This window comes from Bombina bombina, chromosome 2 (genome assembly GCF_027579735.1).
Source record: "Bombina bombina isolate aBomBom1 chromosome 2, aBomBom1.pri, whole genome shotgun sequence".
NCBI classification, from domain to species: domain Eukaryota; kingdom Metazoa; phylum Chordata; class Amphibia; order Anura; family Bombinatoridae; genus Bombina; species Bombina bombina.
The window spans coordinates 603,788,645-603,810,477 of record NC_069500.1 but is presented as its reverse complement, the minus strand read 5'-3'; the positions used below and the strand labels follow the sequence as shown (position 1 = coordinate 603,810,477).

General features: G+C 40.7%; 1 protein-coding gene across 1 annotated transcript in view; it reads left to right on the top strand.

Moving 5' to 3' along the window:
• LOC128647196 (tight junction protein ZO-2) overlaps positions 1–21,833 on the top strand; it is a 196,944-nt gene that overhangs the window by 88,332 nt on the left and 86,779 nt on the right. Inside the window, exon 6 of the mRNA XM_053699978.1 lies at positions 11,241–12,211. Within this exon, the coding sequence (XP_053555953.1) occupies positions 11,241–12,211 (971 nt within the window). The remainder of the gene's footprint in view (positions 1–11,240; positions 12,212–21,833) is intronic.

Here is a 21,833-nt window from a genome sequence, read left to right as displayed (position 1 = left end):
CTTATATTGGCATTTGAAATAGTTTATTTAGCCTGTGGTATCCCCACCTATCCTGAAAGTTTTGGGGTTCAAGGCCAAGCTGTGTTAACACAGCCAGTAGAATAAATTACACTCCCAGTGGGTTTTAGAAGAGATAAGGTAATAAAATGTTAATTTTCCATTGTTCTCGCCAAGTATTGGTGATTGATTTATGGACAGATATAAGATAAAGAAGCAGGTACATGTACACAATGTGATAAAGTAATGAAATCTGATTATACCTACAAGCTCAACCTATTTTATTAGGTTGTGGCCTCAAAACACAAAATCAGCTAATTAATATACACAAATAAACCTTAAAAAGCAAATCTCATACATTTTATACTCTGCAGCTGGTAAAAAAAGTAATTGGAAACACATTAAGGAAACATTTTTTATAGTATACTGTCCCTTTAAGGTGAACAAGACATGAATGAAGCAGTAGTTTTGCCCACTTTAAAACAATCGTGTTCAAGTATAGCAATGGGGGGGGGGAAATATCCCAAGTAGCAAGAACACACTACTATATCATGTACATCAGATCTTCACTGGTTTTCCATATGATAAAAATAATTCCTAAATAAAGATAGCAAGAGAACGAAGACAAATTAATAATAGGAGTAAATTAGAAAGTTGCTTAAAATTGCATGTTTTATGTGAATCATGAAAGACAAAAAACTGGGTTTAGTATCCCTTTAATAAATATAATGTATATTTAATACATTTACAGTATTGCATACTATTTGGTGATCCATAAATAGAATAAAATGATTATCTTATCTCAAGGAGAAACAAGTCTAAATTACGGTTAGCCTACACTAACTTTATGTGAAGGAAAAAAAAAAAAAAAAAAAAAAAGGAGCTTTCCTCCTATAACCAAAATCATGGAGAATGGCAGCAAGCACAACATAACTTCTTTCTCTGGCTTTTCAAGTGAGCATTACATACACAGTATACATTTATGATACTTTATATATATTTAAAAAAAAAAAAAAAAAAAAAAAAAACTACCATAGAAATGAATTTTGACACTTAAAGGGATACTGAACCCATTTTTTTCCCTTTTTCATGATTCAGATACATTATGCATTTTTAAGCAACTTTCTAATTTATTACTATTATGAATTTTTCTTTGTTCTCTTGGTATCTTTATTTGAAAAGCAGGAATGTAAGCTTAGGAGCCAGACCATTTAGTTCAGGAGTAAATTAGAAAGTTGATAAAAATTAACTTCTCTATCTGAATCATGAAAGAAAGAAAAAATGGGTTTAATTTCCCTTTAGTACATTGTTACACAGAATTATAAAGCACAATATCACCAGGACTTATTTAAGGGAAATAAACCATTTTAATTTTCTTTTGTGATTCAGATAGAACAAACATTTTTAAACAACTTTCCAATTTACTTCTATAATAGATTTTTCTTCATTCACCTGGTATCCTTTATTGAATAAGCAGCAATGCATTACTGGAAACTTGCTGAACACATAGGTAAGCCAATGGCAAGGCAAGAGGCATATATTTGCATTCACTAATCCGCAGCTAGCTCCCAGCACCTGAACCTATTTAGCTATGATTTTTAACAAAGGATACCATTAGAACTAAGCAAATTAGATAATAGAAGTAAATTGGAAAGTTGTTTAAAATGATATGCAATAACTGAATGAAAAAACATAATTTATGCTTACCTGATAAATTCCTTTCTTCTGTTGTGCGATCAGTCCACGGGTCATCATTACTTCTGGGATATAACTCCTCCCCAACAGGAAATGCAAGAGGATTCACCCAGCAGAGCTGATATAGCTCCTCCCCTCTACGTCAGTCCCAGTCATTCGACCAAGAATCAACGAGAAAGGAGTAACCAAGGGTGAAGTGGTGACTGGAGTATAATTTAAAAGATATTTACCTGCCTTAAAAAACAGGGCGGGCCGTGGACTGATCGCACAACAGAAGAAAGGAATTTATCAGGTAAGCATAAATTATGTTTTCTTCTGTTATGTGCGATCAGTCCACGGGTCATCATTACTTCTGGGATACCAATACCAAAGCAAAAGTACACGGATGACGGGAGGGAAAGGCAGGCTCATTATACAGAAGGAACCACTGCCTGAAGAACCTTTCTCCCAAAAATAGCCTCCGAAGAAGCAAAAGTGTCAAATTTGTAAAATTTGGAAAAAGTATGAAGCGAAGACCAAGTTGCAGCCTTGCAAATCTGTTCAACAGAGGCCTCATTCTTAAAGGCCCAAGTGGAAGCCACAGCTCTAGTGGAGTGAGCTGTAATTCTTTCAGGAGGCTGCTGTCCAGCAGTCTCATAGGCTAAACGTATTATGCTACGAAGCCAAAAAGAGAGAGAGGTAGCAGAAGCTTTTTGACCTCTCCTCTGTCCAGAATAAACGACAAACAGGGAAGAAGTTTGGCGAAAATTTTTAGTTGCCTGCAAGTAGAACTTGAGGGCACGAACTACATCCAGATTGTGTAGAAGACGTTCCTTCTTTGAAGAAGGATTTGGACACAAGGATGGAACAACAATCTCTTGATTGATATTCCTGTTAGTAACTACCTTAGGTAAGAACCCAGGTTTAGTACGCAGAACTACCTTATCTGAATGAAAAATCAGATAAGGAGAATCACAATGTAATGCTGATAACTCAGAGACTCTTCGAGCCGAGGAAATAGCCATTAAAAACAGAACTTTCCAAGATAACAATTTTATATCAATGGAATGAAGGGGTTCAAATGGAACACCTTGTAAAACGTTAAGAACTAAGTTTAAACTCCATGGCGGAGCAACGGCTTTAAACACAGGCTTGATCCTAGCTAAAGCTTGACAAAAAGCCTGGACGTCTGGATTTTCTGACAGACGCCTGTGTAACAAGATGGACAGAGCTGAAATCTGTCCCTTTAATGAACTAGCCGATAAACCCTTTTCTAAACCTTCTTGTAGAAAAGACAATATCCTAGGGATCCTAACCTTACTCCAGGAGTAACGTTTGGATTCGCACCAGTATAGGTATTTGCGCCATATTTTATGGTAAATCTTTCTGGTAACAGGCTTCCTAGCCTGGATCAGGGTATCAATAACCGACTCAGAAAAACCACGCTTTGATAAAATCAAGCGTTCAATTTCCAAGCAGTCAGTTTCAGAGAAGTTAGATTTTGATGTTTGAATGGACCCTGTATCAGAAGGTCCTGTCTCAGAGGTAGAGACCAAGGTGGACAGGATGACATGTCCACTAGATCTGCATACCAAGTCCTGCGTGGCCATGCAGGCGCTATTAGAATCACAGATGCTCTCTCTTGTTTGATTTTCGCAATCAATCGAGGAAGCAGCGGGAAGGGTGGAAACACATAAGCCATCCCGAAGTTCCAAGGTGCTGTCAAAGCATCTATCAGAACCGCTCCCGGATCCCTGGATCTGGACCCGTAGTGAGGAAGTTTGGCGTTCTGGCGAGACGCCATGAGATCTATCTCTGGTTTGCCCCAACGTCGAAGTATTTGGGCAAAAATCTCCGGATGAAGTTCCCACTCTCCCGGATGAAAAGTCTGGCGACTCAAGAAATCCGCCTCCCAGTTCTCCACTCCCGGGATGTGGATTGCTGACAGGTGGCAAGAGTGAGACTCTGCCCAGCGAATTATCTTTGATACTTCCATCATTGCTAGGGAGCTTCTTGTCCCTCCCTGATGGTTGATGTAAGCTACAGTCGTGATATTGTCCGACTGAAACCTGATGAACCCCTGAGTTGTTAATTGGGGCCAAGCTAGAAGGGCATTGAGAACTGCCCTCAATTCCAGAATGTTTATTGGAAGGAGACACTCCTCCTGATTCCATAATCCCTGAGTCTTCAGAGAATTCCAGACAGCGCCCCAACCTAGCAGGCTGGCGTCTGTTGTTACGATTGTCCAGTCTGGCCTGCTGAATGGCATCCCCCTGGACAGGTGTGGCCGATAAAGCCACCATAGAAGAGAATTTCTGGTCTCTTGATTCAGATTCAGGGTAGGGGACAAATCTGAGTAATCCCCATTCCACTGACTTAGCATGCACAATTGCAGCGGTCTGAGGTGTAGGCGTGCAAAAGGTACTATGTCCATTGCCGCTACCATTAAGCCGATCACCTCCATGCATTGAGCTACTGACGGGTGTTGAATGGAATGAAGGACACGGCATGCATCCTGAAGCCTTGTTAACCTGTCTTCTGTCAGGTAAATCTTCATTTCTACAGAATCTATAAGAGTCCCCAAGAATGGAACTCTTGTGAGAGGAAAAAGAGAACTTTTCTTTTCGTTCACTTTCCATCCATGCGACCTTAGAAATGCCAGAACTAACTCTGTATGAGACTTGGCAGTTTGAAAGCTTGAAGCTTGTATTAGAATGTCGTCTAGGTACGGAGCTACCGAAATCCCTCGCGGTCTTAGTACCGCCAGAAGGGCACCCAGAACCTTTGTGAAGATTCTTGGGGCCGTAGCCAATCCGAATGGAAGAGCTACAAACTGGTAGTGCCTGTCTAGGAAGGCAAACCGTAGATACCGTTGATGATCTTTGTGAATCGGTATGTGAAGGTAAGCATCTTTTAAATCCACTGTGGTCATGTACTGACCCTTTTGGATCATAGGTAAGATTGTCCGAATAGTTTCCATTTTGAACGATGGAACTCTTAGGAATTTGTTTAGAATCTTTAAATCTAAGATTGGCCTGAAAGTCCCCTCTTTTTTGGGAACCACAAACAGGTTTGAGTAGAACCCTTGTCCTTGTTCCGACCACGGAACTGGATGGATCACTCCCATTAATAACAGATCTTGTACACAGCGTAGAAACGCTTCTTTCTTTATCTGGTTTGTTGACAACCTTGACAGATGAAATCTCCCTTTTGGGGGCGATAATTTGAAGTCTAGAAGGTATCCCTGAGATATGATCTCCAGCGCCCAGGGATCCTGAACATCTCTTGCCCAGGCCTGAGCGAAGAGAGAAAGTCTGCCCCCCACTAGATCCGGTCCCGGATCGGGGGCTCTCGGTTCATGCTGTCTTTGGGGCAGCAGCAGGTTTCCTGGCCTGTTTGCCCTTATTCCAGGACTGGTTAGGTTTCCAGCCTTGCCTGTAACGAGCAACAGCTCCTTCCTGTTTTGGTGCAGTGGAGGTTGACGCTGCTCCAGGTTTGAAATTCCGAAAGGGACGAAAATTAGACTGTCTAGCCTTAGTTTTGGCTTTGTCTTGAGGTAGGGCGTGGCCCTTACCTCCTGTAATGTCAGCGATAATTTCTTTCAACCCGGGCCCAAATAAAGACTGCCCCTTGAAAGGTATATTAAGTAATTTAGACTTAGAAGTAACATCAGCTGACCAGGATTTTAGCCACAGTGCTCTACGTGCCTGTATGGCGAATCCAGAGTTCTTAGCCGTAAGTTTGGTTAAATGTACTACGGCCTCCGAAATGAATGAATTGGCTAGTTTAAGGACTCTAAGCCTGTCCATAATGTCGTCTAGCGTAGATGAACTAAGGTTCTCTTCCAGAGACTCAATCCAAAATGCTGCCGCAGCCGTAATCGGCGCGATACATGCAAGGGGTTGCAATATAAAACCTTGTTGAACAAATATTTTCTTAAGGTAACCTTCTAATTTTTTATCCATTGGATCTGAAAAAGCACAGCTATCCTCCACCGGGATAGTGGTACGCTTAGCTAAAGTAGAAACTGCTCCCTCCACCTTAGGGACCGTTTGCCATAGGTCCCGAGTAGTGGCGTCTATTGGAAACATCTTTCTAAATATTGGAGGGGGTGAGAACGGCACACCGGGTCTATCCCACTCCTTAGTAACAATTTCAGTTAATCTCTTAGGTATAGGAAAAACGTCAGTACTCGCCGGTACCGCAAAGTATTTATCCAACCTACACATTTTCTCTGGTATTGCAATAGTGTTACAATCATTGAGAGCTGCTAAGACCTCCCCTAGTAATGCACGGAGGTTCTCCAATTTAAATTTAAAATTTGAAATATCTGAATCCAATCTGTTTGGATCAGAACCGTCACCCACAGAATGAAGCTCTCCGTCCTCATGCTCTGCAAGTTGTGACGCAGTATCAGACATGGCCCTAGTATTGTCAGCGCACTCTGTTCTCACCCCAGAGTGATCACGCTTGCCTCTTAGTTCTGGTAATTTAGACAAAACTTCAGTCATAACAGTAGCCATATCATGTAATGTTATCTGTAATGGCCGCCCAGATGTATTAGGCGCCATAATATCACGCACCTCCCGGGCGGGAGATGCAGGTACTGCCGCGTGAGGCGAGTTAGTCGGCATAACTCTCCCCTCGCAGTTTGGTGAAATTTGTTCACATTGTACAGATTGACTTTTATTTAAAGTAGCATCAATACAGTTAGTACATAAATTTCTATTGGGCTCCACCTTGGCATTGGAACAAATGACACAGATATCATTCTCTGAGTCAGACATGTTTAACACACTAGCAATAACTTGCAACCTGGTTATAATCTTTTTTAACAAAAACGTACTGTGCCTCAAAGAGGTACTTAAACGATTAAATGACAGTTGAGATAATGAACTGAAAACAGTTATAGCATCAAGTTTAAATAACACAACTTTTAGCAAAGGTTTGTTCCCATTAGTAAATAACTAAATTTGACATAAAAAATTATAGAGTAACGTTTTTATTCACAGTCAATAAAAATTCTCACAGCTCTGCTGAGAGAATGTACCTCCCTTCAAAGAAGTTTGAAGACCCCTGAGATCTGTCAGTGAACCGGATCATGCAGGAAATATAATAGTAGCTGACTGGAATTTTTTGATGCGTAGCAAAAGAGCGCCAAAAACGGCCCCTCCCCTCACACACAGCAGTGAGGAGAAACGAAACTGTCACATTTTAAAGCAGACAACTGCCAAGTGGAAAATAATGCCCAAACATTTATTTACTCAGTACTTCATTAATGTAAACGATTCTACATTCCAGCAAAAACGTTTAACATGACAATATTTATTAAAAGGATTAGTGACCTTTAACAGAGTAGTTCCGGTGAAAAACCATTCCCAGAATACTGAAGTGTATACATACATGTCATTATAACGGTATAGCAGGATTTTTTCATCAATTCCATTCAGAAAATAAAAACTGCTACATACCTCAATGCAGATTCATCTGCCCGCTGTCCCCTGATCTGAAGCCTTTACCTCCCTCAGATGGCCGAGAACAGCAATATGATCTTAACTACTCCGGTTAAAATCATAGTAAAAAAACTCTGGTAGATTCTTCTTCAAACTCTGCCAGAGAAGTAATAACACGCTCCGGTGCTATTGTAAAATAACAAACTTTTGATTGAAGTCATAAAAACTAAGTATAATCACCATAGTCCTCTCACACATCCTATCTAGTCGTTGGGTGCAAGAGAATGACTGGGACTGACGTAGAGGGGAGGAGCTATATCAGCTCTGCTGGGTGAATCCTCTTGCATTTCCTGTTGGGGAGGAGTTATATCCCAGAAGTAATGATGACCCGTGGACTGATCGCACATAACAGAAGAAAAAAGGTTTTCATGGCGCTTTAAATTAAATTAGCTCACTATCATTATCCCCCAACTCAAACAGAATGATACTCACAATGACAGCTGTTTTCCCACATTTCTTAAGCTGTTGCACAGCAAACGAATGCAAAACGTTATCCATGGGTATTCCATTAACCATAACCACCCTATCATTTTCTCTGTAAGAACAAATACAGAACACGTAAATTATCTACACATGCAATTATAGACTATACCTACTATAAAAAAGAATGAATTAGTAATCAGATGCACTTGTAGAGATGATTTTCAGATTGAACATATCACCAATTTAACCTGACATTTTAAATAAGTTAAACGGAAAAACATTCCAAACAATTATGGAATTTAAAGGGCCATAATAGACAAAAAATTACAGCATGTCATGTTTCAAACTATTCAGACCCTTTAATTTTTGGAATGTTTAAAAAAGATAAATATATCAAAACGTAATCATTATTTAAAGTTGGGAGTTAGACAATTCAACATAATTTGCACTGGGTATGTAACTGGAGATCAACTATGATTATAAAATGGTAATTTCAGTAATAAAAAAAAAAAAAAAAAAAAAAAAAAAAAAAAAAAAGAGAGAAACATGTTTAAAGGGACACTAAACGCAATTTTTAATGCTTCAGATAGAGCATGCAATTCTAAGCAACTTTCTAATTTACTCCTACTATCAATTTTTCTTGCTATCTTTATTTAAACAGCAGGAATCTGATGCATAGGAGCCAGCCCATTCTTGGTTGAGAACCAGGGTTATGCTTGCTTATTGGTGGGTAAATATCAGCCTCCAATAAGCAAACATAACCCTGGTTCTCAACCAAGAATGGGCTGGCTCCTATGCATCAGATTCCTGCTTTTTAAATAAAGATAGCAAGAATCTGATGCATAGGAGCCAGACCATTCTTGGTTGAGAACCAGGGTTATGCTTGCTTATTGGTGGGTAAATATCAGCCTCCAATAAGCAAGTGCTATCCATGGTGCTGAACCTAAAATGGGTTGGCTGCTAAGATTTAAATTCATGATTTTCAAATAAAGATAGCAAGAGAACAAAGAAAAATTGATAATAGGAGTAAATTAGAAAGTTGATTAAAAAATTGCATACTCTATCTGAATCATGTAAGAAAAAAATTGGGTTCAGTGTCCCTTTAACTAAAGCTCTTTCATACACAAAGGTAAAGTTCCATTTAATAAGCTCAAGCATTGCAGCAACTGAGCAGAAAAAAATGTAGCATTAGTCACAAGGCTCACCCAATCGCTGGCTGTTATCTGCTCAGGAGTTAAAATGCTTGCAACTTAACAGTTATAGAAAACCTTCTCAAGATTGCAGACAGACATTCTCAAAGTACAGAACCTGTACACCTGAAATTGCCACTTAGAATGCGGCATTGTGTTGTAAAATATACATTGCACAAAAGATTTCTTGTGCAAAGCTGCCCCCTGCTATTGGGAAATAGGTTGAGCAAGAGCAGGGCATGTCAAGACTTGTTCGCTTGTTCTGAGGTGGCAAAGAAGCTTAAAAAAAAAAAAAAACACATTTCTTCTGCTTAAACTTGTGGTTGTAGCTTAAGTGGACATGAAACCAAAAGTTTATTTTGTGATTTAGGTAGAACAAATTTCTAGTTCAGTGTTTTTCAACCAGTGTGCCGTGGCACACTAGTGTGCCGTGGCACACTAGTGTGCCGTGAGAGATCCTCAGGTGTGCCACGGCAGACTGACAAAAGTGAGGGGTTGTCCCTCTTTAAAATTTTGAAATATTGGGAGGTATGTGACAGGCTCATCAGGCATCATTTACAACCATGACATTGACATTCATTCACAGACAAACATTACGATTGTTTGTGAATGAATGTCAATATGTCATGTATAGTTTGTAGGAGTCATGGCATGAGAGCACAGTACAGTGTCAATATATATATATATATATATATATATATATATATATATATATATATATATATATATATATATATATATATACATATACATATACATATACATATACACACACACACACACACATACAAAGTGTGTCAGTTGCACTCTCACAGTTTCCCAAGGGCCAGGGTGCTAGAGTAGGTGAAATGTAGTCAAGTAGAAAACAGCACTCTCTGGACTTAAGTTATAAACAAAAAGTTTAATTAGTAAAGTTTCGGGGAATGCTCCCCTTCATCAGACCAACAACATACAAGTGAGTCAACACATTTATGCATACATAGACCCCTCCCCCTAGTGAAAAAAACCGCCTAAAGCCGGTTGTCATGGCAACCAGACAAATAATACAAAGTAAATACATATAATCAAGCAAAACACACATCAGAGAACCCAAAAATGCATGATCCTGGTAAATGTGCAGATATACATAGGGCTATTTGTATATGTAATGCAAAATCAGTGGTTACAGTCACATATCAACCAGTATCGTATGGTGCATGAGAAGAAAATAAATCAACATCTATCTATATAACTCCGTCCTGTTCAAAATAGTCTAAAGACCAGTAACATACTTCTTTACCAGAAGTAACATCATATCTGTATAGGCCTTCTGTACCTAGAGCCATCTAATCTTAAACATAATACTGTCACAGTAATACTTAGATAAACGAACGATCAGGCATCAGCACCCTCACTATCGGGGTCAAGCATTAACCTCGGACCCATTACATTGTATACACTCAGGGTAACAAAATAGTATAGAATGGGTGACCGTAATACCGGAGTGCAGTGTTATCATCCCGTGCGGCAGTGTCAGATGCAGGCCCATGTTCGTGCTTACAGTGTACACAGCGCATCGCACAGATTAATAGTGCGCATGCGTATCACCTAGGGGCGGTCCGCCCCTGGAATTCAACAGCAGCGTTACCATAGGCTCAAAGTGCCAAGCCTCCATAAGTGTAATTGAAAATTCAAAATCGAAATATGGCTGGGTCTAATACACATCATAAGTACGCTATTCTGACACAGTGTTCGTGATCACATCTGGGCATGTACGGTATAGGACAGAGTAAACTATGTAAGGCAGGTTAAAGACAGGAGGCCCACCCCGCACAAGACTAAAAAAAGTCCCATAATCTAATAGGCAGGTCTCAACCTCAGACTACTGAGTGACTCAGCCCGTATAATACAGGGGGCCCCTTACAGGATAAAATTTAGAACACTCGTAGCCGCAGCGATTCTTGCGCTCAGCCCTTGTACCGGTATTCTGATTGGCCACAGTGGGACACGGCCCATCATATGTTCAAAATGTAACTGAGAGTAACAGGTTAGCGCATATCGTTACTCAGAAACTCGGACAAGTCAGAGAGTTGGATGGAGAAAATTAATACCCAACTACGTGAATACAACAATGCCTTAATTGCCTTTAAAAATAAGAAGCTTGGTTATGTTATGGAGGATTATAAGGATAAAAAAGTGTATCGATGGACTCTTGGGCCTGTTGAAAGAGCCCAATATCAACCAAGAAGACAAAGGAGATTCAGAACATATGCACACAGGCAATTGAATACTGTGGACTCCAGCTCTGGTTCAGATACTGAGTACTCAAGCGACCGGCTACAGGAGACAGAGAATCAGCACAATACACAGCCTTTTTTAGGCATTACCACCCGCTCCAGGGGAAGGGGCGAAGACCACACACACGCAGGGGCGGATTTTGGAAGAAGACCCCGCTACCTCGCAGAAGGAGGAGGATGTGACGGTCAACCTTAGCCAACATGTTCTGACTGATAATGAGAGGCGAGTTCTCATGAAGGGCCTCTCCTTTGTTCCAACAACCATACCTGACGACTTTGCCACCTATATCGATACTATGCGTTTCCAGAGACAACTAAAATTGGGAGATTTTTTCCAGGGGAAGGTGATGGAAGATAACAGACATCCTTTTAAAAAACCCAGCACGTTTGAACCTCCCACAACTAACCCGAGCATCAAAACCTTCACTCGTCTTGTACAACAAAGAGTAAGACAGGGGGAACATGGCCCAACTAGAAACAACATGACAACAAGTGATTGGGAAGCTGTACAATCTCTTAGAAATGACTCTACAATAGTCATACGTCCAGCGGATAAGGGTGGTGCGGTTGTCCTGCAGGATTACCAGGAGTACAAAGCAGAAATAGACAGACAACTGGCGGACAACTCCACTTATAGGGCTCTATCCTGTGATCCCACCATTTCTTATAAAACACAGATTGATTCTGTTATTGAACACGCAGCACGAATGAATTGGATAGACTCAACTACTAAAGAATGGCTGACAACCGACTATCCAGTGAGACCAATACTGTATACGTTACCAAAGATACATAAACAATTGATAAACCCACCTGGACGCCCCATAGTTTTAGCACGGGGGTCATTGTTGCAACCCTTGGCCAAGTTTGTTGATGCTTTACTACAACCTCTAGTGGTTAACATGCGATCTTATCTACGGGACTCCTCTGCCCTTATCACGTATCTTACCAAATTGACTGACATACAACCAGGTGATGTGCTTGCTAGCCTGGATGTCACAAGCTTGTACACCATTATACCACACGAAATGGGGATGGAGATAATCACCAACTGCCTTGATAGATGCCCCTTTGTGGGACCACCAACCAGTTTTATTGTTGAACTCTTGTCCCTATGCCTCAAATTGAACTATTTTAAGTTTGAGAGAAGATTCTACCTACAGCTCATGGGAACGGCCATGGGCTCGAATATGGCACCTGCATTTGCAAATCTCTTTATGGAGTATGTTGAAGAAAAGATATTCAAGGTGTATGACAACCAACAGGTATATTTTTACAATCGGTACATTGATGATATCGTGGTAATCTGGCGAGGGACGATTGAGTCCTTTGGTGAATGGGTCATATCGCTGAATGAAATAGGGGGACAGGTTCAACTTAAAGAGGTTTCCAGCTACAACGAAGTTGATTTCCTGGACCTAAGAATCTATAAGGTTGACAAACTTGGAACTACTCTATTTAAAAAGTCTACAGACAGAAATACATTACTACACGCTTCCAGCTACCATCCCAGATCACTCATTAAGGCGATTCCCAGGGCACAAATGCTGAGGGTCTGTCGCAACAATACATCTGATGAGAATAAGGTGTTACAATTAGATGATACGGAAACAAGATTCTACACCAGAGGATACAAAAGCAACATTGTAAGAGAAGCGACGTCCCAGGTTGATTTGGAGATAACTAAGAGTGACCACCAAAAGAGAATGAATTTCGTCACAGCATACACCCCCAGCACAAGGACACTGGGGGTATTGTTAAAAGAGAAATGAGACATCATCCAGACAGATCCTTCACTACCCTATCAGCACTATGGACCACCCAGGATTGGGTACAAAAGGGGAAGGAACCTAAAAGATATCTTGATGAAAACGGACCCCACTGACAGCTATAATAAAGTCACACCAATTACCAAAAGAGGATCTTACAAATGCCCTAGCTGTGTGACGTACAACTCCATGTTGCAGGGCAAACAGTTCAGACATCCACACAACAATACAAGTTATAGAATCAAGCACCATCTTACGTGCACCACGAAGTTTGTGGTATATACTGTATGTTGAATTGCAGTTGTGGCCTTTTTTACATTGGTAAAACTTCAGACGACATCAAAAAAAGGATGGCCAACCACAGGAGTGCCATTCGGACAGCAATTGAAAAAGGGAAGAGTGATCAGCCAGTGGCCAGACATTTCATGGAGAAGGGTCACTCAGTTGCAGACCTGAGATTTAAACTTATTGACCATGTACCCCCACTCCCTAGGGGCGGTGATAGGGACACACGTCTCCTACAAAAAGAAGCAGAGTGGATCTTCAAACTGGACACCATACACCCCAGAGGTTTGAATATGGGAATAGACTGGCACTGTTTTTTATGATGTTTTCATTTGATATTTTATTCTTTATGACTTTTTTTTTATCTCCCTTGAGTTTATATGCTTGCTTTTATGACTGCCTTATATTCTCCAATATTGTGGGTTTGTGGACTATTTGACTACAACATATGCATAGATGCATTGTATATCATATCGTGCAAAATAGATATGGTTGTGCTAGTTACACCCTTCGTACTCTTATATATGTGCCTATCCCTTGCTTACCCATTATATGGGGGATTTTGTGAGTCCTCTCCCTGCTGCCATCAGGGATATCTCACTTAGGAGTGACCAGGATGGGTCATTCCGATCATTGATTTTCCACCCACTTCCCCTTGTAGGTTAACACATATATGCTCTTCTGATGTTTAGTCTAATGAGGCTTATTTGGCCAGGTTGAATGTAAATACACCAATGATGTTGAGTATTGTGATTTTGCACTATAGCATGTAATCATTTACTGGATCACCTAGGTTTCGCTTACATATAGTCTGGGTGAAATTTACCCATTTCTGTTGGTACGTATACCGAGTTTCTGAGTAACGATATGCGCTAACCTGTTACTCTCAGTTACATTTTGAACATATGATGGGCCGTGTCCCACTGTGGCCAATCAGAATACCGGTACAAGGGCTGAGCGCAAGAATCGCTGCGGCTACGAGTGTTCTAAATTTTATCCTGTAAGGGGCCCCTGTATTATACGGGCTGAGTCACTCAGTAGTCTGAGGTTGAGACCTGCCTATTAGATTATGGGACTTTTTTTAGTCTTGTGCGGGGTGGGCCTCCTGTCCTTAACCTGCCTTACATAGTTTACTCTATCCTATACCGTACATGTCCAGATGTGATCACGAACACTGTGTCAGAATAGCGTACTTGTGATGTGTATTAGAACCAGCCATATTTCGATTTTGAATTTTCAATTACACTTATGGAGGCTTGGCACTTTGAGCCTATGGTAACGCTGCTGTTGAATTCCAGGGGCGGACCGCCCCTAGGTGATACGCATGCGCACTATTAATCTGTGCGATGCGCTGTGTACACTGTAAGCACGAACATGGGCCTGCATCTGACACTGCCGCACGGGATGATAACACTGCACTCCGGTATTACGGTCACCCATTCTATACTATTTTGTTACCCTGAGTGTATACAATGTAATGGGTCCGAGGTTAATGCTTGACCCCGAAAGTGAGGGTGCTGATGCCTGATCGTTCGTTTATCTAAGTATTACTGTGACAGTATTATGTTTAAGATTAGATGGCTCTAGGTACAGATGGCCTATACAGATATGATGTTACTTCTGGTAAAGAAGTATGTTACTGGTCTTTAGACTATTTTGAACAGGACAGAGTTATATAGATAGATGTTGATTTATTTTCTTCTCATGCACCATACGATACTGGTTGATATGTGACTGTAACCACTGATTTTGCATTACATATCCAAATAGCCCTATGTATATCTGCACATTTACCAGGATCATGCATTTTTTGGGTTCTCTGATGTGTGTTTTGCTTGATTATATGTATTTACTTTGTATTATGTGTCTGGTTGCCATGACAACCAGCTTTTGGTGTTTTTTTCACTAGGGGGAGGGGTCTTTGTATGCATAAATGTGTTGACTCACTTGTATGTTGTTGGTCTGATGAAGGGGAGCATTCCCCGAAACGTTACTAATTAAACTTTTTGTTTATAACTTAAGTCCAGAGAGTGCTGTTTTCTACTTGACATATATATATATATATATATATATATATATATATATATATATATATATATATATATATATATATATATACACACATACACATATACATATATATATATATATATATACATACATACACACACTGTATATATATCCTGTATTAGGCTACAATGTGTGATTTTGTATAATTTTGAGATGGTGGTGTGCCACAGATTTTTTAATGTAAAAAAGTGTGCCACGGCAAAAAAAAGGTTGCAAATCACTGTTCTAGTTTACTTCTGATATCACATTTTCTTCATTCTCTTGCTATTTGTTGAAGGAGCAGCAACGCACTACTGGTTTCTAACTGAACAAATGGGTGAGCCAATGACAATCGGTGTATATGTATATATATATATATATGTATATATATATATATATATATATATATATATATATATATATAAATAAAATATTAGCAACTAGAACTTAGGTTCTGTGCTGCTCTTGAGCTTTCCTAGATAAACCTTTCATCAAAGGATAACAAACGAAGAAAGCAAATTTAAGTGAAGGTAATCTTTGATGAATGAAAGACCGTTTTTTTGAAATACTATTAAAAATAGGGGCACTTTCATTCATTAAAGTTTAGAAGGCAGCCATTTTGATTAAAAACTTACCTTTGTTTTTTTCACAGTCAGAGCAGCTTCCCCCACCCGGAGATCCTCTCTTCACACATCATCAATGACTAATCCAGCTTCCTCCAATCACGGCTTTCCCCCCAGGGTAGTAGTCATTGCCTGAGGCCATGCCGTGATTGGAGGAAGCTGGATTAGTCATCGATGACGTGTGAAGAGAGGATATCCGGGTGGGGGAAGCTGCTCTGGCTGTGCAAAGAAGAGAGGCAAGTTTTTAATCAAAATGGCTGCTTTGTAAACTTTGATGAATGAAAGTACCCTTGTTTTTAATAGTATTTTTAAAAAACAGGATTTCATTTATCAAAGTTTACCTCCACTTTAAATAATAGAAGTAAATTGGAAAGTTGTTTAAAAATTGTATGATTGTCTAAATCATGAATGTTTTTCTAAAAAAAAATAATAAAAAAAAAATAATTGGAAAACAGCACACCTGTATCACAGGGGCACGGAATCATAGACTCACCAGGTCTGCATCACAAACATCAAACAGATTCCAGCCTACAATTTCTTTAACAGACATTTATTCTCTCATCACAGGGTCAAAGGAAAAAAGAACAAAGTTTCAGGCCTGCACTAGGCCCTTAGTCATGTATGCATAAATATGTATACATGATTAAGGGCCTAGTGCAGGCATGAAACGTTGTTCTTTTTCCTTTTGACTCCGATGAGAGAATAAAAGGTCTTTCTTTCTTATGACACGGTGAGTCCACGGAATCATCAATTACTGTTGGGAATACCACTCCTGGCCAGCAGGAGGAGGCAAAGAGCACCACAGCAAAGCTGTTAAAGGGACACTAAACACAATTTTTTTTCTTCATGATTTAGGTAGAGAATACAATTTTAAACAACATTCCAAGTTACTTCTATTATCTAATTTGCTTCATGCTTTAGATATCCTTTGTTGAAGAAATAGCAATGCACATGTGTGAGCCAATCACACGAGCCATCTATGTGCAGCACCCAATCAGCAGCTACTAAGCCTATCTAGATATGCTTTTCAGCAAAGAATATCAAGAGAATGAAGCAAATTAGATTATAGCGGTAAATTAGAAAGATGTTTAAAATTGCATGTTCTTTCTGAACCATGAAAGAAAAAATGTGGGTTGTATGTCCCTTTAAGTATCACTTCCCTTCCCACAAACCCCAGTCAGTCATTCTCTTTGCAAGGAGGAGGTGAAGTTTAGGTGTTAGATTCTATCAAGATTTTTTTGTTTTGAAGCCAGGGCTTACGTGCTCTGATCCTCCTTATCTACTGGGTTTATCTGTATTCCCTGTTAGTCTCTTCAGTATGGCTGTGGTAGCTTTTAAGCAGTCAGAAACTTGTGGGGTGGGCCTCACTGTGTTTTCCTGACAAGTTGCTGCCCTCTCATAGAATATTATTATTATTATTATACTTTATGAAGCGCCATCATATTCCGCAGCACTGTCCATGGATACAGTTTATTTAAATAAAACAATATAAGACTTGTAAGAGACAGGACAACATTTACAAACACATACAGGAGGAATTGAGGGCCCTATTCCCGTGGGAACTAACAATCTAGAAGGGTAGGAGGTTGAGAAACAGGAGGTGAGGACTGCAAGATTGAGAAAGATGTTAATGCAGAGTTAGATGTGGGAAATGTTGTTAGTTAAGAGAAATATTATTGAGTTGGGTGGTAGGCTTCTCTGAACAGAAAAGTCTTCAGAGAGCATTTAAAGGAAGAAAGATTAGGGCAAAGCCTGACAGCACGAGGGAGAGTGTTCCAGAGGGTAGGTGCTGCATGACAGAAGTCCTGCAGTCTAGCATGAGAGGAGTTGATAGTCGCAGATGCAAGGGGCAGGTCATTGTTGGATCTTAGTGGGCGGGCTGGAGTATACTTGTTGATTAGAGAGGATAGAGGGGAGCAGTGTTGGTGAGCGCTTTTTGTATGAAAGGCTGAGAATTTTGAATTTTATTCTGCTGTGTATGGGGAGCCAATGAAGGGACTCGCAGAGAGGTTCAGCAGATACAAAGCGACGGGAAAGGTGGATCAGTCTGGCAGAGGCATTTAGGATGGATTGAAGGGGGGAGGAAGAGGCAGGAAAGAGGAAGGCCAGTAAGTAGGTTGTTGCAGTAGTCAAGTCGGTAAATAACAAGGTAGTGGATTATTTGCTTTGTGGTGTTAGCGCACAGAAAAGATCGAATCTTGGAAATGTTGCGTAGATGGTTGCGGCAGGATGTAGAAAGCGATTGGATATGGAGGGCGAAGGATAGATTTGAGTCAAGTGCAAATCTGAGGCAGCGGACCTGGGGCGATGGGGAAATGGTGATGCCGTCAACAGGGATAGAGAAGTCACAAGTCGGCGGAGAGCTTGAGAGGGGGATAAGGAGGAGATCAGTCTTGGACATGTTAAAGGGACACTGAGCAACTTTCTAATGTACTCCTATTATCAATTTTTATTCGTTCTCTTATTTTTTGTTCAGACCTCTGGACAACACTTGTTTATTGGTCGGTTAAATCAATCCACCATTCAGCAAGAACAACCCAAGTTGTTCACCAAAAATGGTCCGGCATCTGAACTTACATTCTTGCTTTTCAAATAAAGATACCAAGAGAATGAAGAAAATTTGATAGGAGTAAATTAGAAAGTTGCTTAAAATTGCATGCTCTATCTGAATCACAAAAGAAAACATTTGGGTTCAGTGTCCCTTTAATCTTTAGGTGGTGAGAGGCCATCCAGCAAGAAATACCAGATAAGCAGTCGCTGACATGAGAAAGGACAGAGGGAGAGAGAGCAGGGGTGGAGAGGTAGATCTGGGTGTCATCAGCATAAAGGTGATATTTGAAGCCATAACTGTTGATAAGTTTACCCAGCGAAGAAGTATAAATGGCGAAGAGTAGAGGACCCAGAACAGATCCTTGAGGTACTCCAACAGACAAAGGCATTGGAGAGGGGTCGTCGCCGGCAAATGACACAGAAAAACACCTGTGAGAAAGATAAGAGTGAATCCAGGAAAGAGCTGTTCTTCTCCATTCCATAGGTCTCTGTGAGGAGTGGCTTCCTCTCATGCCAGTGAGATGTCCTTCCTATAGGACAGGGGTGCAGGCAAGTGCCACTTTTGAATTTTATTCAGTTTCCTGGCACTGGAATTTTCACTGCATTGTGTATGGGGTAAGTTATCCTGAGTTCAGGATACATTAGACAGGGGCAGGGCTCTGATGTGTTACGGTGGTGATAGTGGTATAAATAAAACGAATAGGATAAGTTTTATTTTTTGGTGCCTCAGTGTTTTCAACTTATGATAACTTACGTTTTTTAGGAGGGGGCAGAATCTAATATATTTTTTCATTGCGGGACGTTTTTTCAGCCATTCCATGACATCACAGGGGCGGAGTTCTTCGTCGGCTTCAGAGCGCTCTGATTTTGCGCTCTTTTTCCTGTTACCATTACTCGGCAGCTATACACACACAGTAGAATAGCGTGTTTAGGAATCCAGTCTCCTCCAGTTAGCGTTAAGCTGGGGTTTCTACCTGCTCTTGCAGAGGTGTAGAGGAGCCAGACGTTTCTCTAACTGCTTAGTTTTAAAAAAAAAACTCTGTTAAGGAGTCTGTTTATCTAGATGGAGGGTTTGTTTAGTTTTTTCTTTGTGTTTCGGTTTGCATAACTGACGATTTCTGTTTAAAATTTAAAGAGACAGTACTTGAATGAATTTATAATAAATAAATAAAAAAAAAATAAAGATTGTTATTTCTGTTTGCAAAGATGGACGTTCACAGTCTACTCCTGAAGTAGAGTGCAAGATTTGTTTTAGTGCCTATGTGGAACCTCCTTTGCCCTTCTGTGGTTCTTGCATAGAAAGAACCTTAATGTATAAGGACAGACTTTATTACTGAGCCACCAATCTCTCAGGAGGATTCTGTTCAAACAATGCCACAGTCTCCTCCTCAAGTACCCCATGTTCCTTTACCGTCTCAAGCAGTGCCCTGCGTTTCCTTGCAGACTCTTGATGGAGTTTTTTTTTTTTTTTTTTAAGGCAGAGATTGCTGCCCAGGTATTCTCAGCGGTATCTGAGGCGCTAGCTGCCATTCCCTTGCTGCACGGAAAACTTAAGAGGAAGTCTAGAGAATCAGATAGTAAGGTTTCTGATCCTGTTTAGGCTAATCAGGTTGCTCTTTTCCATAAGTTGGAAGATTTGGGAGAAAGGTGAGATTCTGTCTGTGTGTCTGTCTCTGCAGTCAACAGCACAACCATCTGTGGCCCAATGCATGGAGACAAGCGGGTTGATGGTGGCTTCCATGGACATAGTTCCATTTGAGACCTCTGCAGCTATGCATGCTTGCTCAGTGGAACGGGGATTATACAGATCTATCTCAGAGAATAGTTCTGGATCAATTAACAAGGGACTCCCTACCGTGGTGGCTGTCGCAAGAACATCTGTCCCAGGGGACATGTTTTAAGAGAGCCTCTTGTGTAATTGTGACCACGGATGTCAGCTTGTTAGGGAGCAGTCTGGGACTCGTTGAAGGCACAGGGACATTGGTCTCAGGAGGAATCTGCTATCCCCATAAACATTCTGGAGTTGAGAGTGATCTTTAATGCCTTGATGGCTTGGCCTCAGCTGGCCCTAGTCCGGTTTATCAGATTCCAGACAGACAACATAACCTCAGTGGCTTATATCAACCACCAAGGGGGAACTCAGAGTTCCTTAGCCATGAAGGAGGTGGTACGGATCATCTAGTGGACGGAGGCTCACAACTGCTGTCTGCCATCCACATTCCAGGAGTGGACAATTGGGAAGCGGATTTTCTGAGCAGGCAGACTTTCCATCCCAGGGAGTGGGAACTCCTTCCAGAAGTGTTCTCCAGGTTAACAACCAAATGGGGGTTACCAGAATTGGATCTGATGGCGTCTCGTCAGAACACCAAGCTTCCAAAGTACAGTTTGAAGTTGAGGGACCCTCAAGTCTGATAGATGCTCTGGCAGTTCCTTGGAACTTCAGGTTGGCATACCCCTTTCCTCCGTTTGCTCTCTTTCCGCGAGTCATCGCTCGGATCTAGCATCAGTGATTCTAATAGCTCCTGCGTGGCCTTGCAGGATCTAGTAGATATGTCATCTCTACCTTCGTTGAGTCTTCCGCTGTGGGAAGACCTTCTTCAGGGGCCCTTCCGTCATCCAAATTTAGTTTCTCTGAAGCTGACTGCTTGGAGATTGACCTCTTGATTTTAGCTAAACGTGGATTTTCTGAATCGGTCATTGAGACCATGATTCAGGCTCCTAAGCCTGTCACTTGAAAGTATTTACCATAAGATATGGCATTGAAAGGATATTCTTGGAGTAAGGTTAAGATCCCAAGGATCTTGACTCTTCTCTAGGAAGGCCTTGAGAAGGGGTTGTCAGTCAGTACCCTTAAAAGGTCAGATTTCTGCTTTAACTATTCTGTTGCACAAGCGTCTGGCGGACATTCCGGATGTCCAATCCTTTTGTCAGGCTCTGGTTAGAATCAGGCCTGTGTTTAAATCAGTTGCTCCACCTTGGAGCATTAATTTGGTTCTTAAAGTTTTTGAGCCTATGCATTCCATAGATATTAAGTTATTATCTTGGAAAATTTTGTTTCTTTTTACTATTTCTTCCAAAGGTTGTTTCAGACAGAAATATTAATCAGGAAATTATTGTTCCTTCTCTCTGTCCTAATCCTTCTTCTCATAAAGAGCGGTTGTTGCACAACTTAGATGTTGTGCGGGCTCTTAAATTCTATCTGCAGGCTATAAAGGACTTTCATCAGTCTTCTGCATTGTTTGTTTGTTTTTCTGGTAAAAAGGGTCAGAAAGCTACTGCCACTTCTCTTTCTCTCTGGTAGAGAAGTATTGTTTGTTTGGCATATGAGACTGCTGGACAGCAGCCTCCTGAGAGAATTACAGCTCATTCCACCAGGGCTGTCTTCCTCTTGGGCCTTCAAGAATGAGGCCTCTGTAAAACAGATCTTTAAGGCTGTGACTTGGTATTCTTTGCACACTGTTTCTAAATTCTATAAATTTGATAC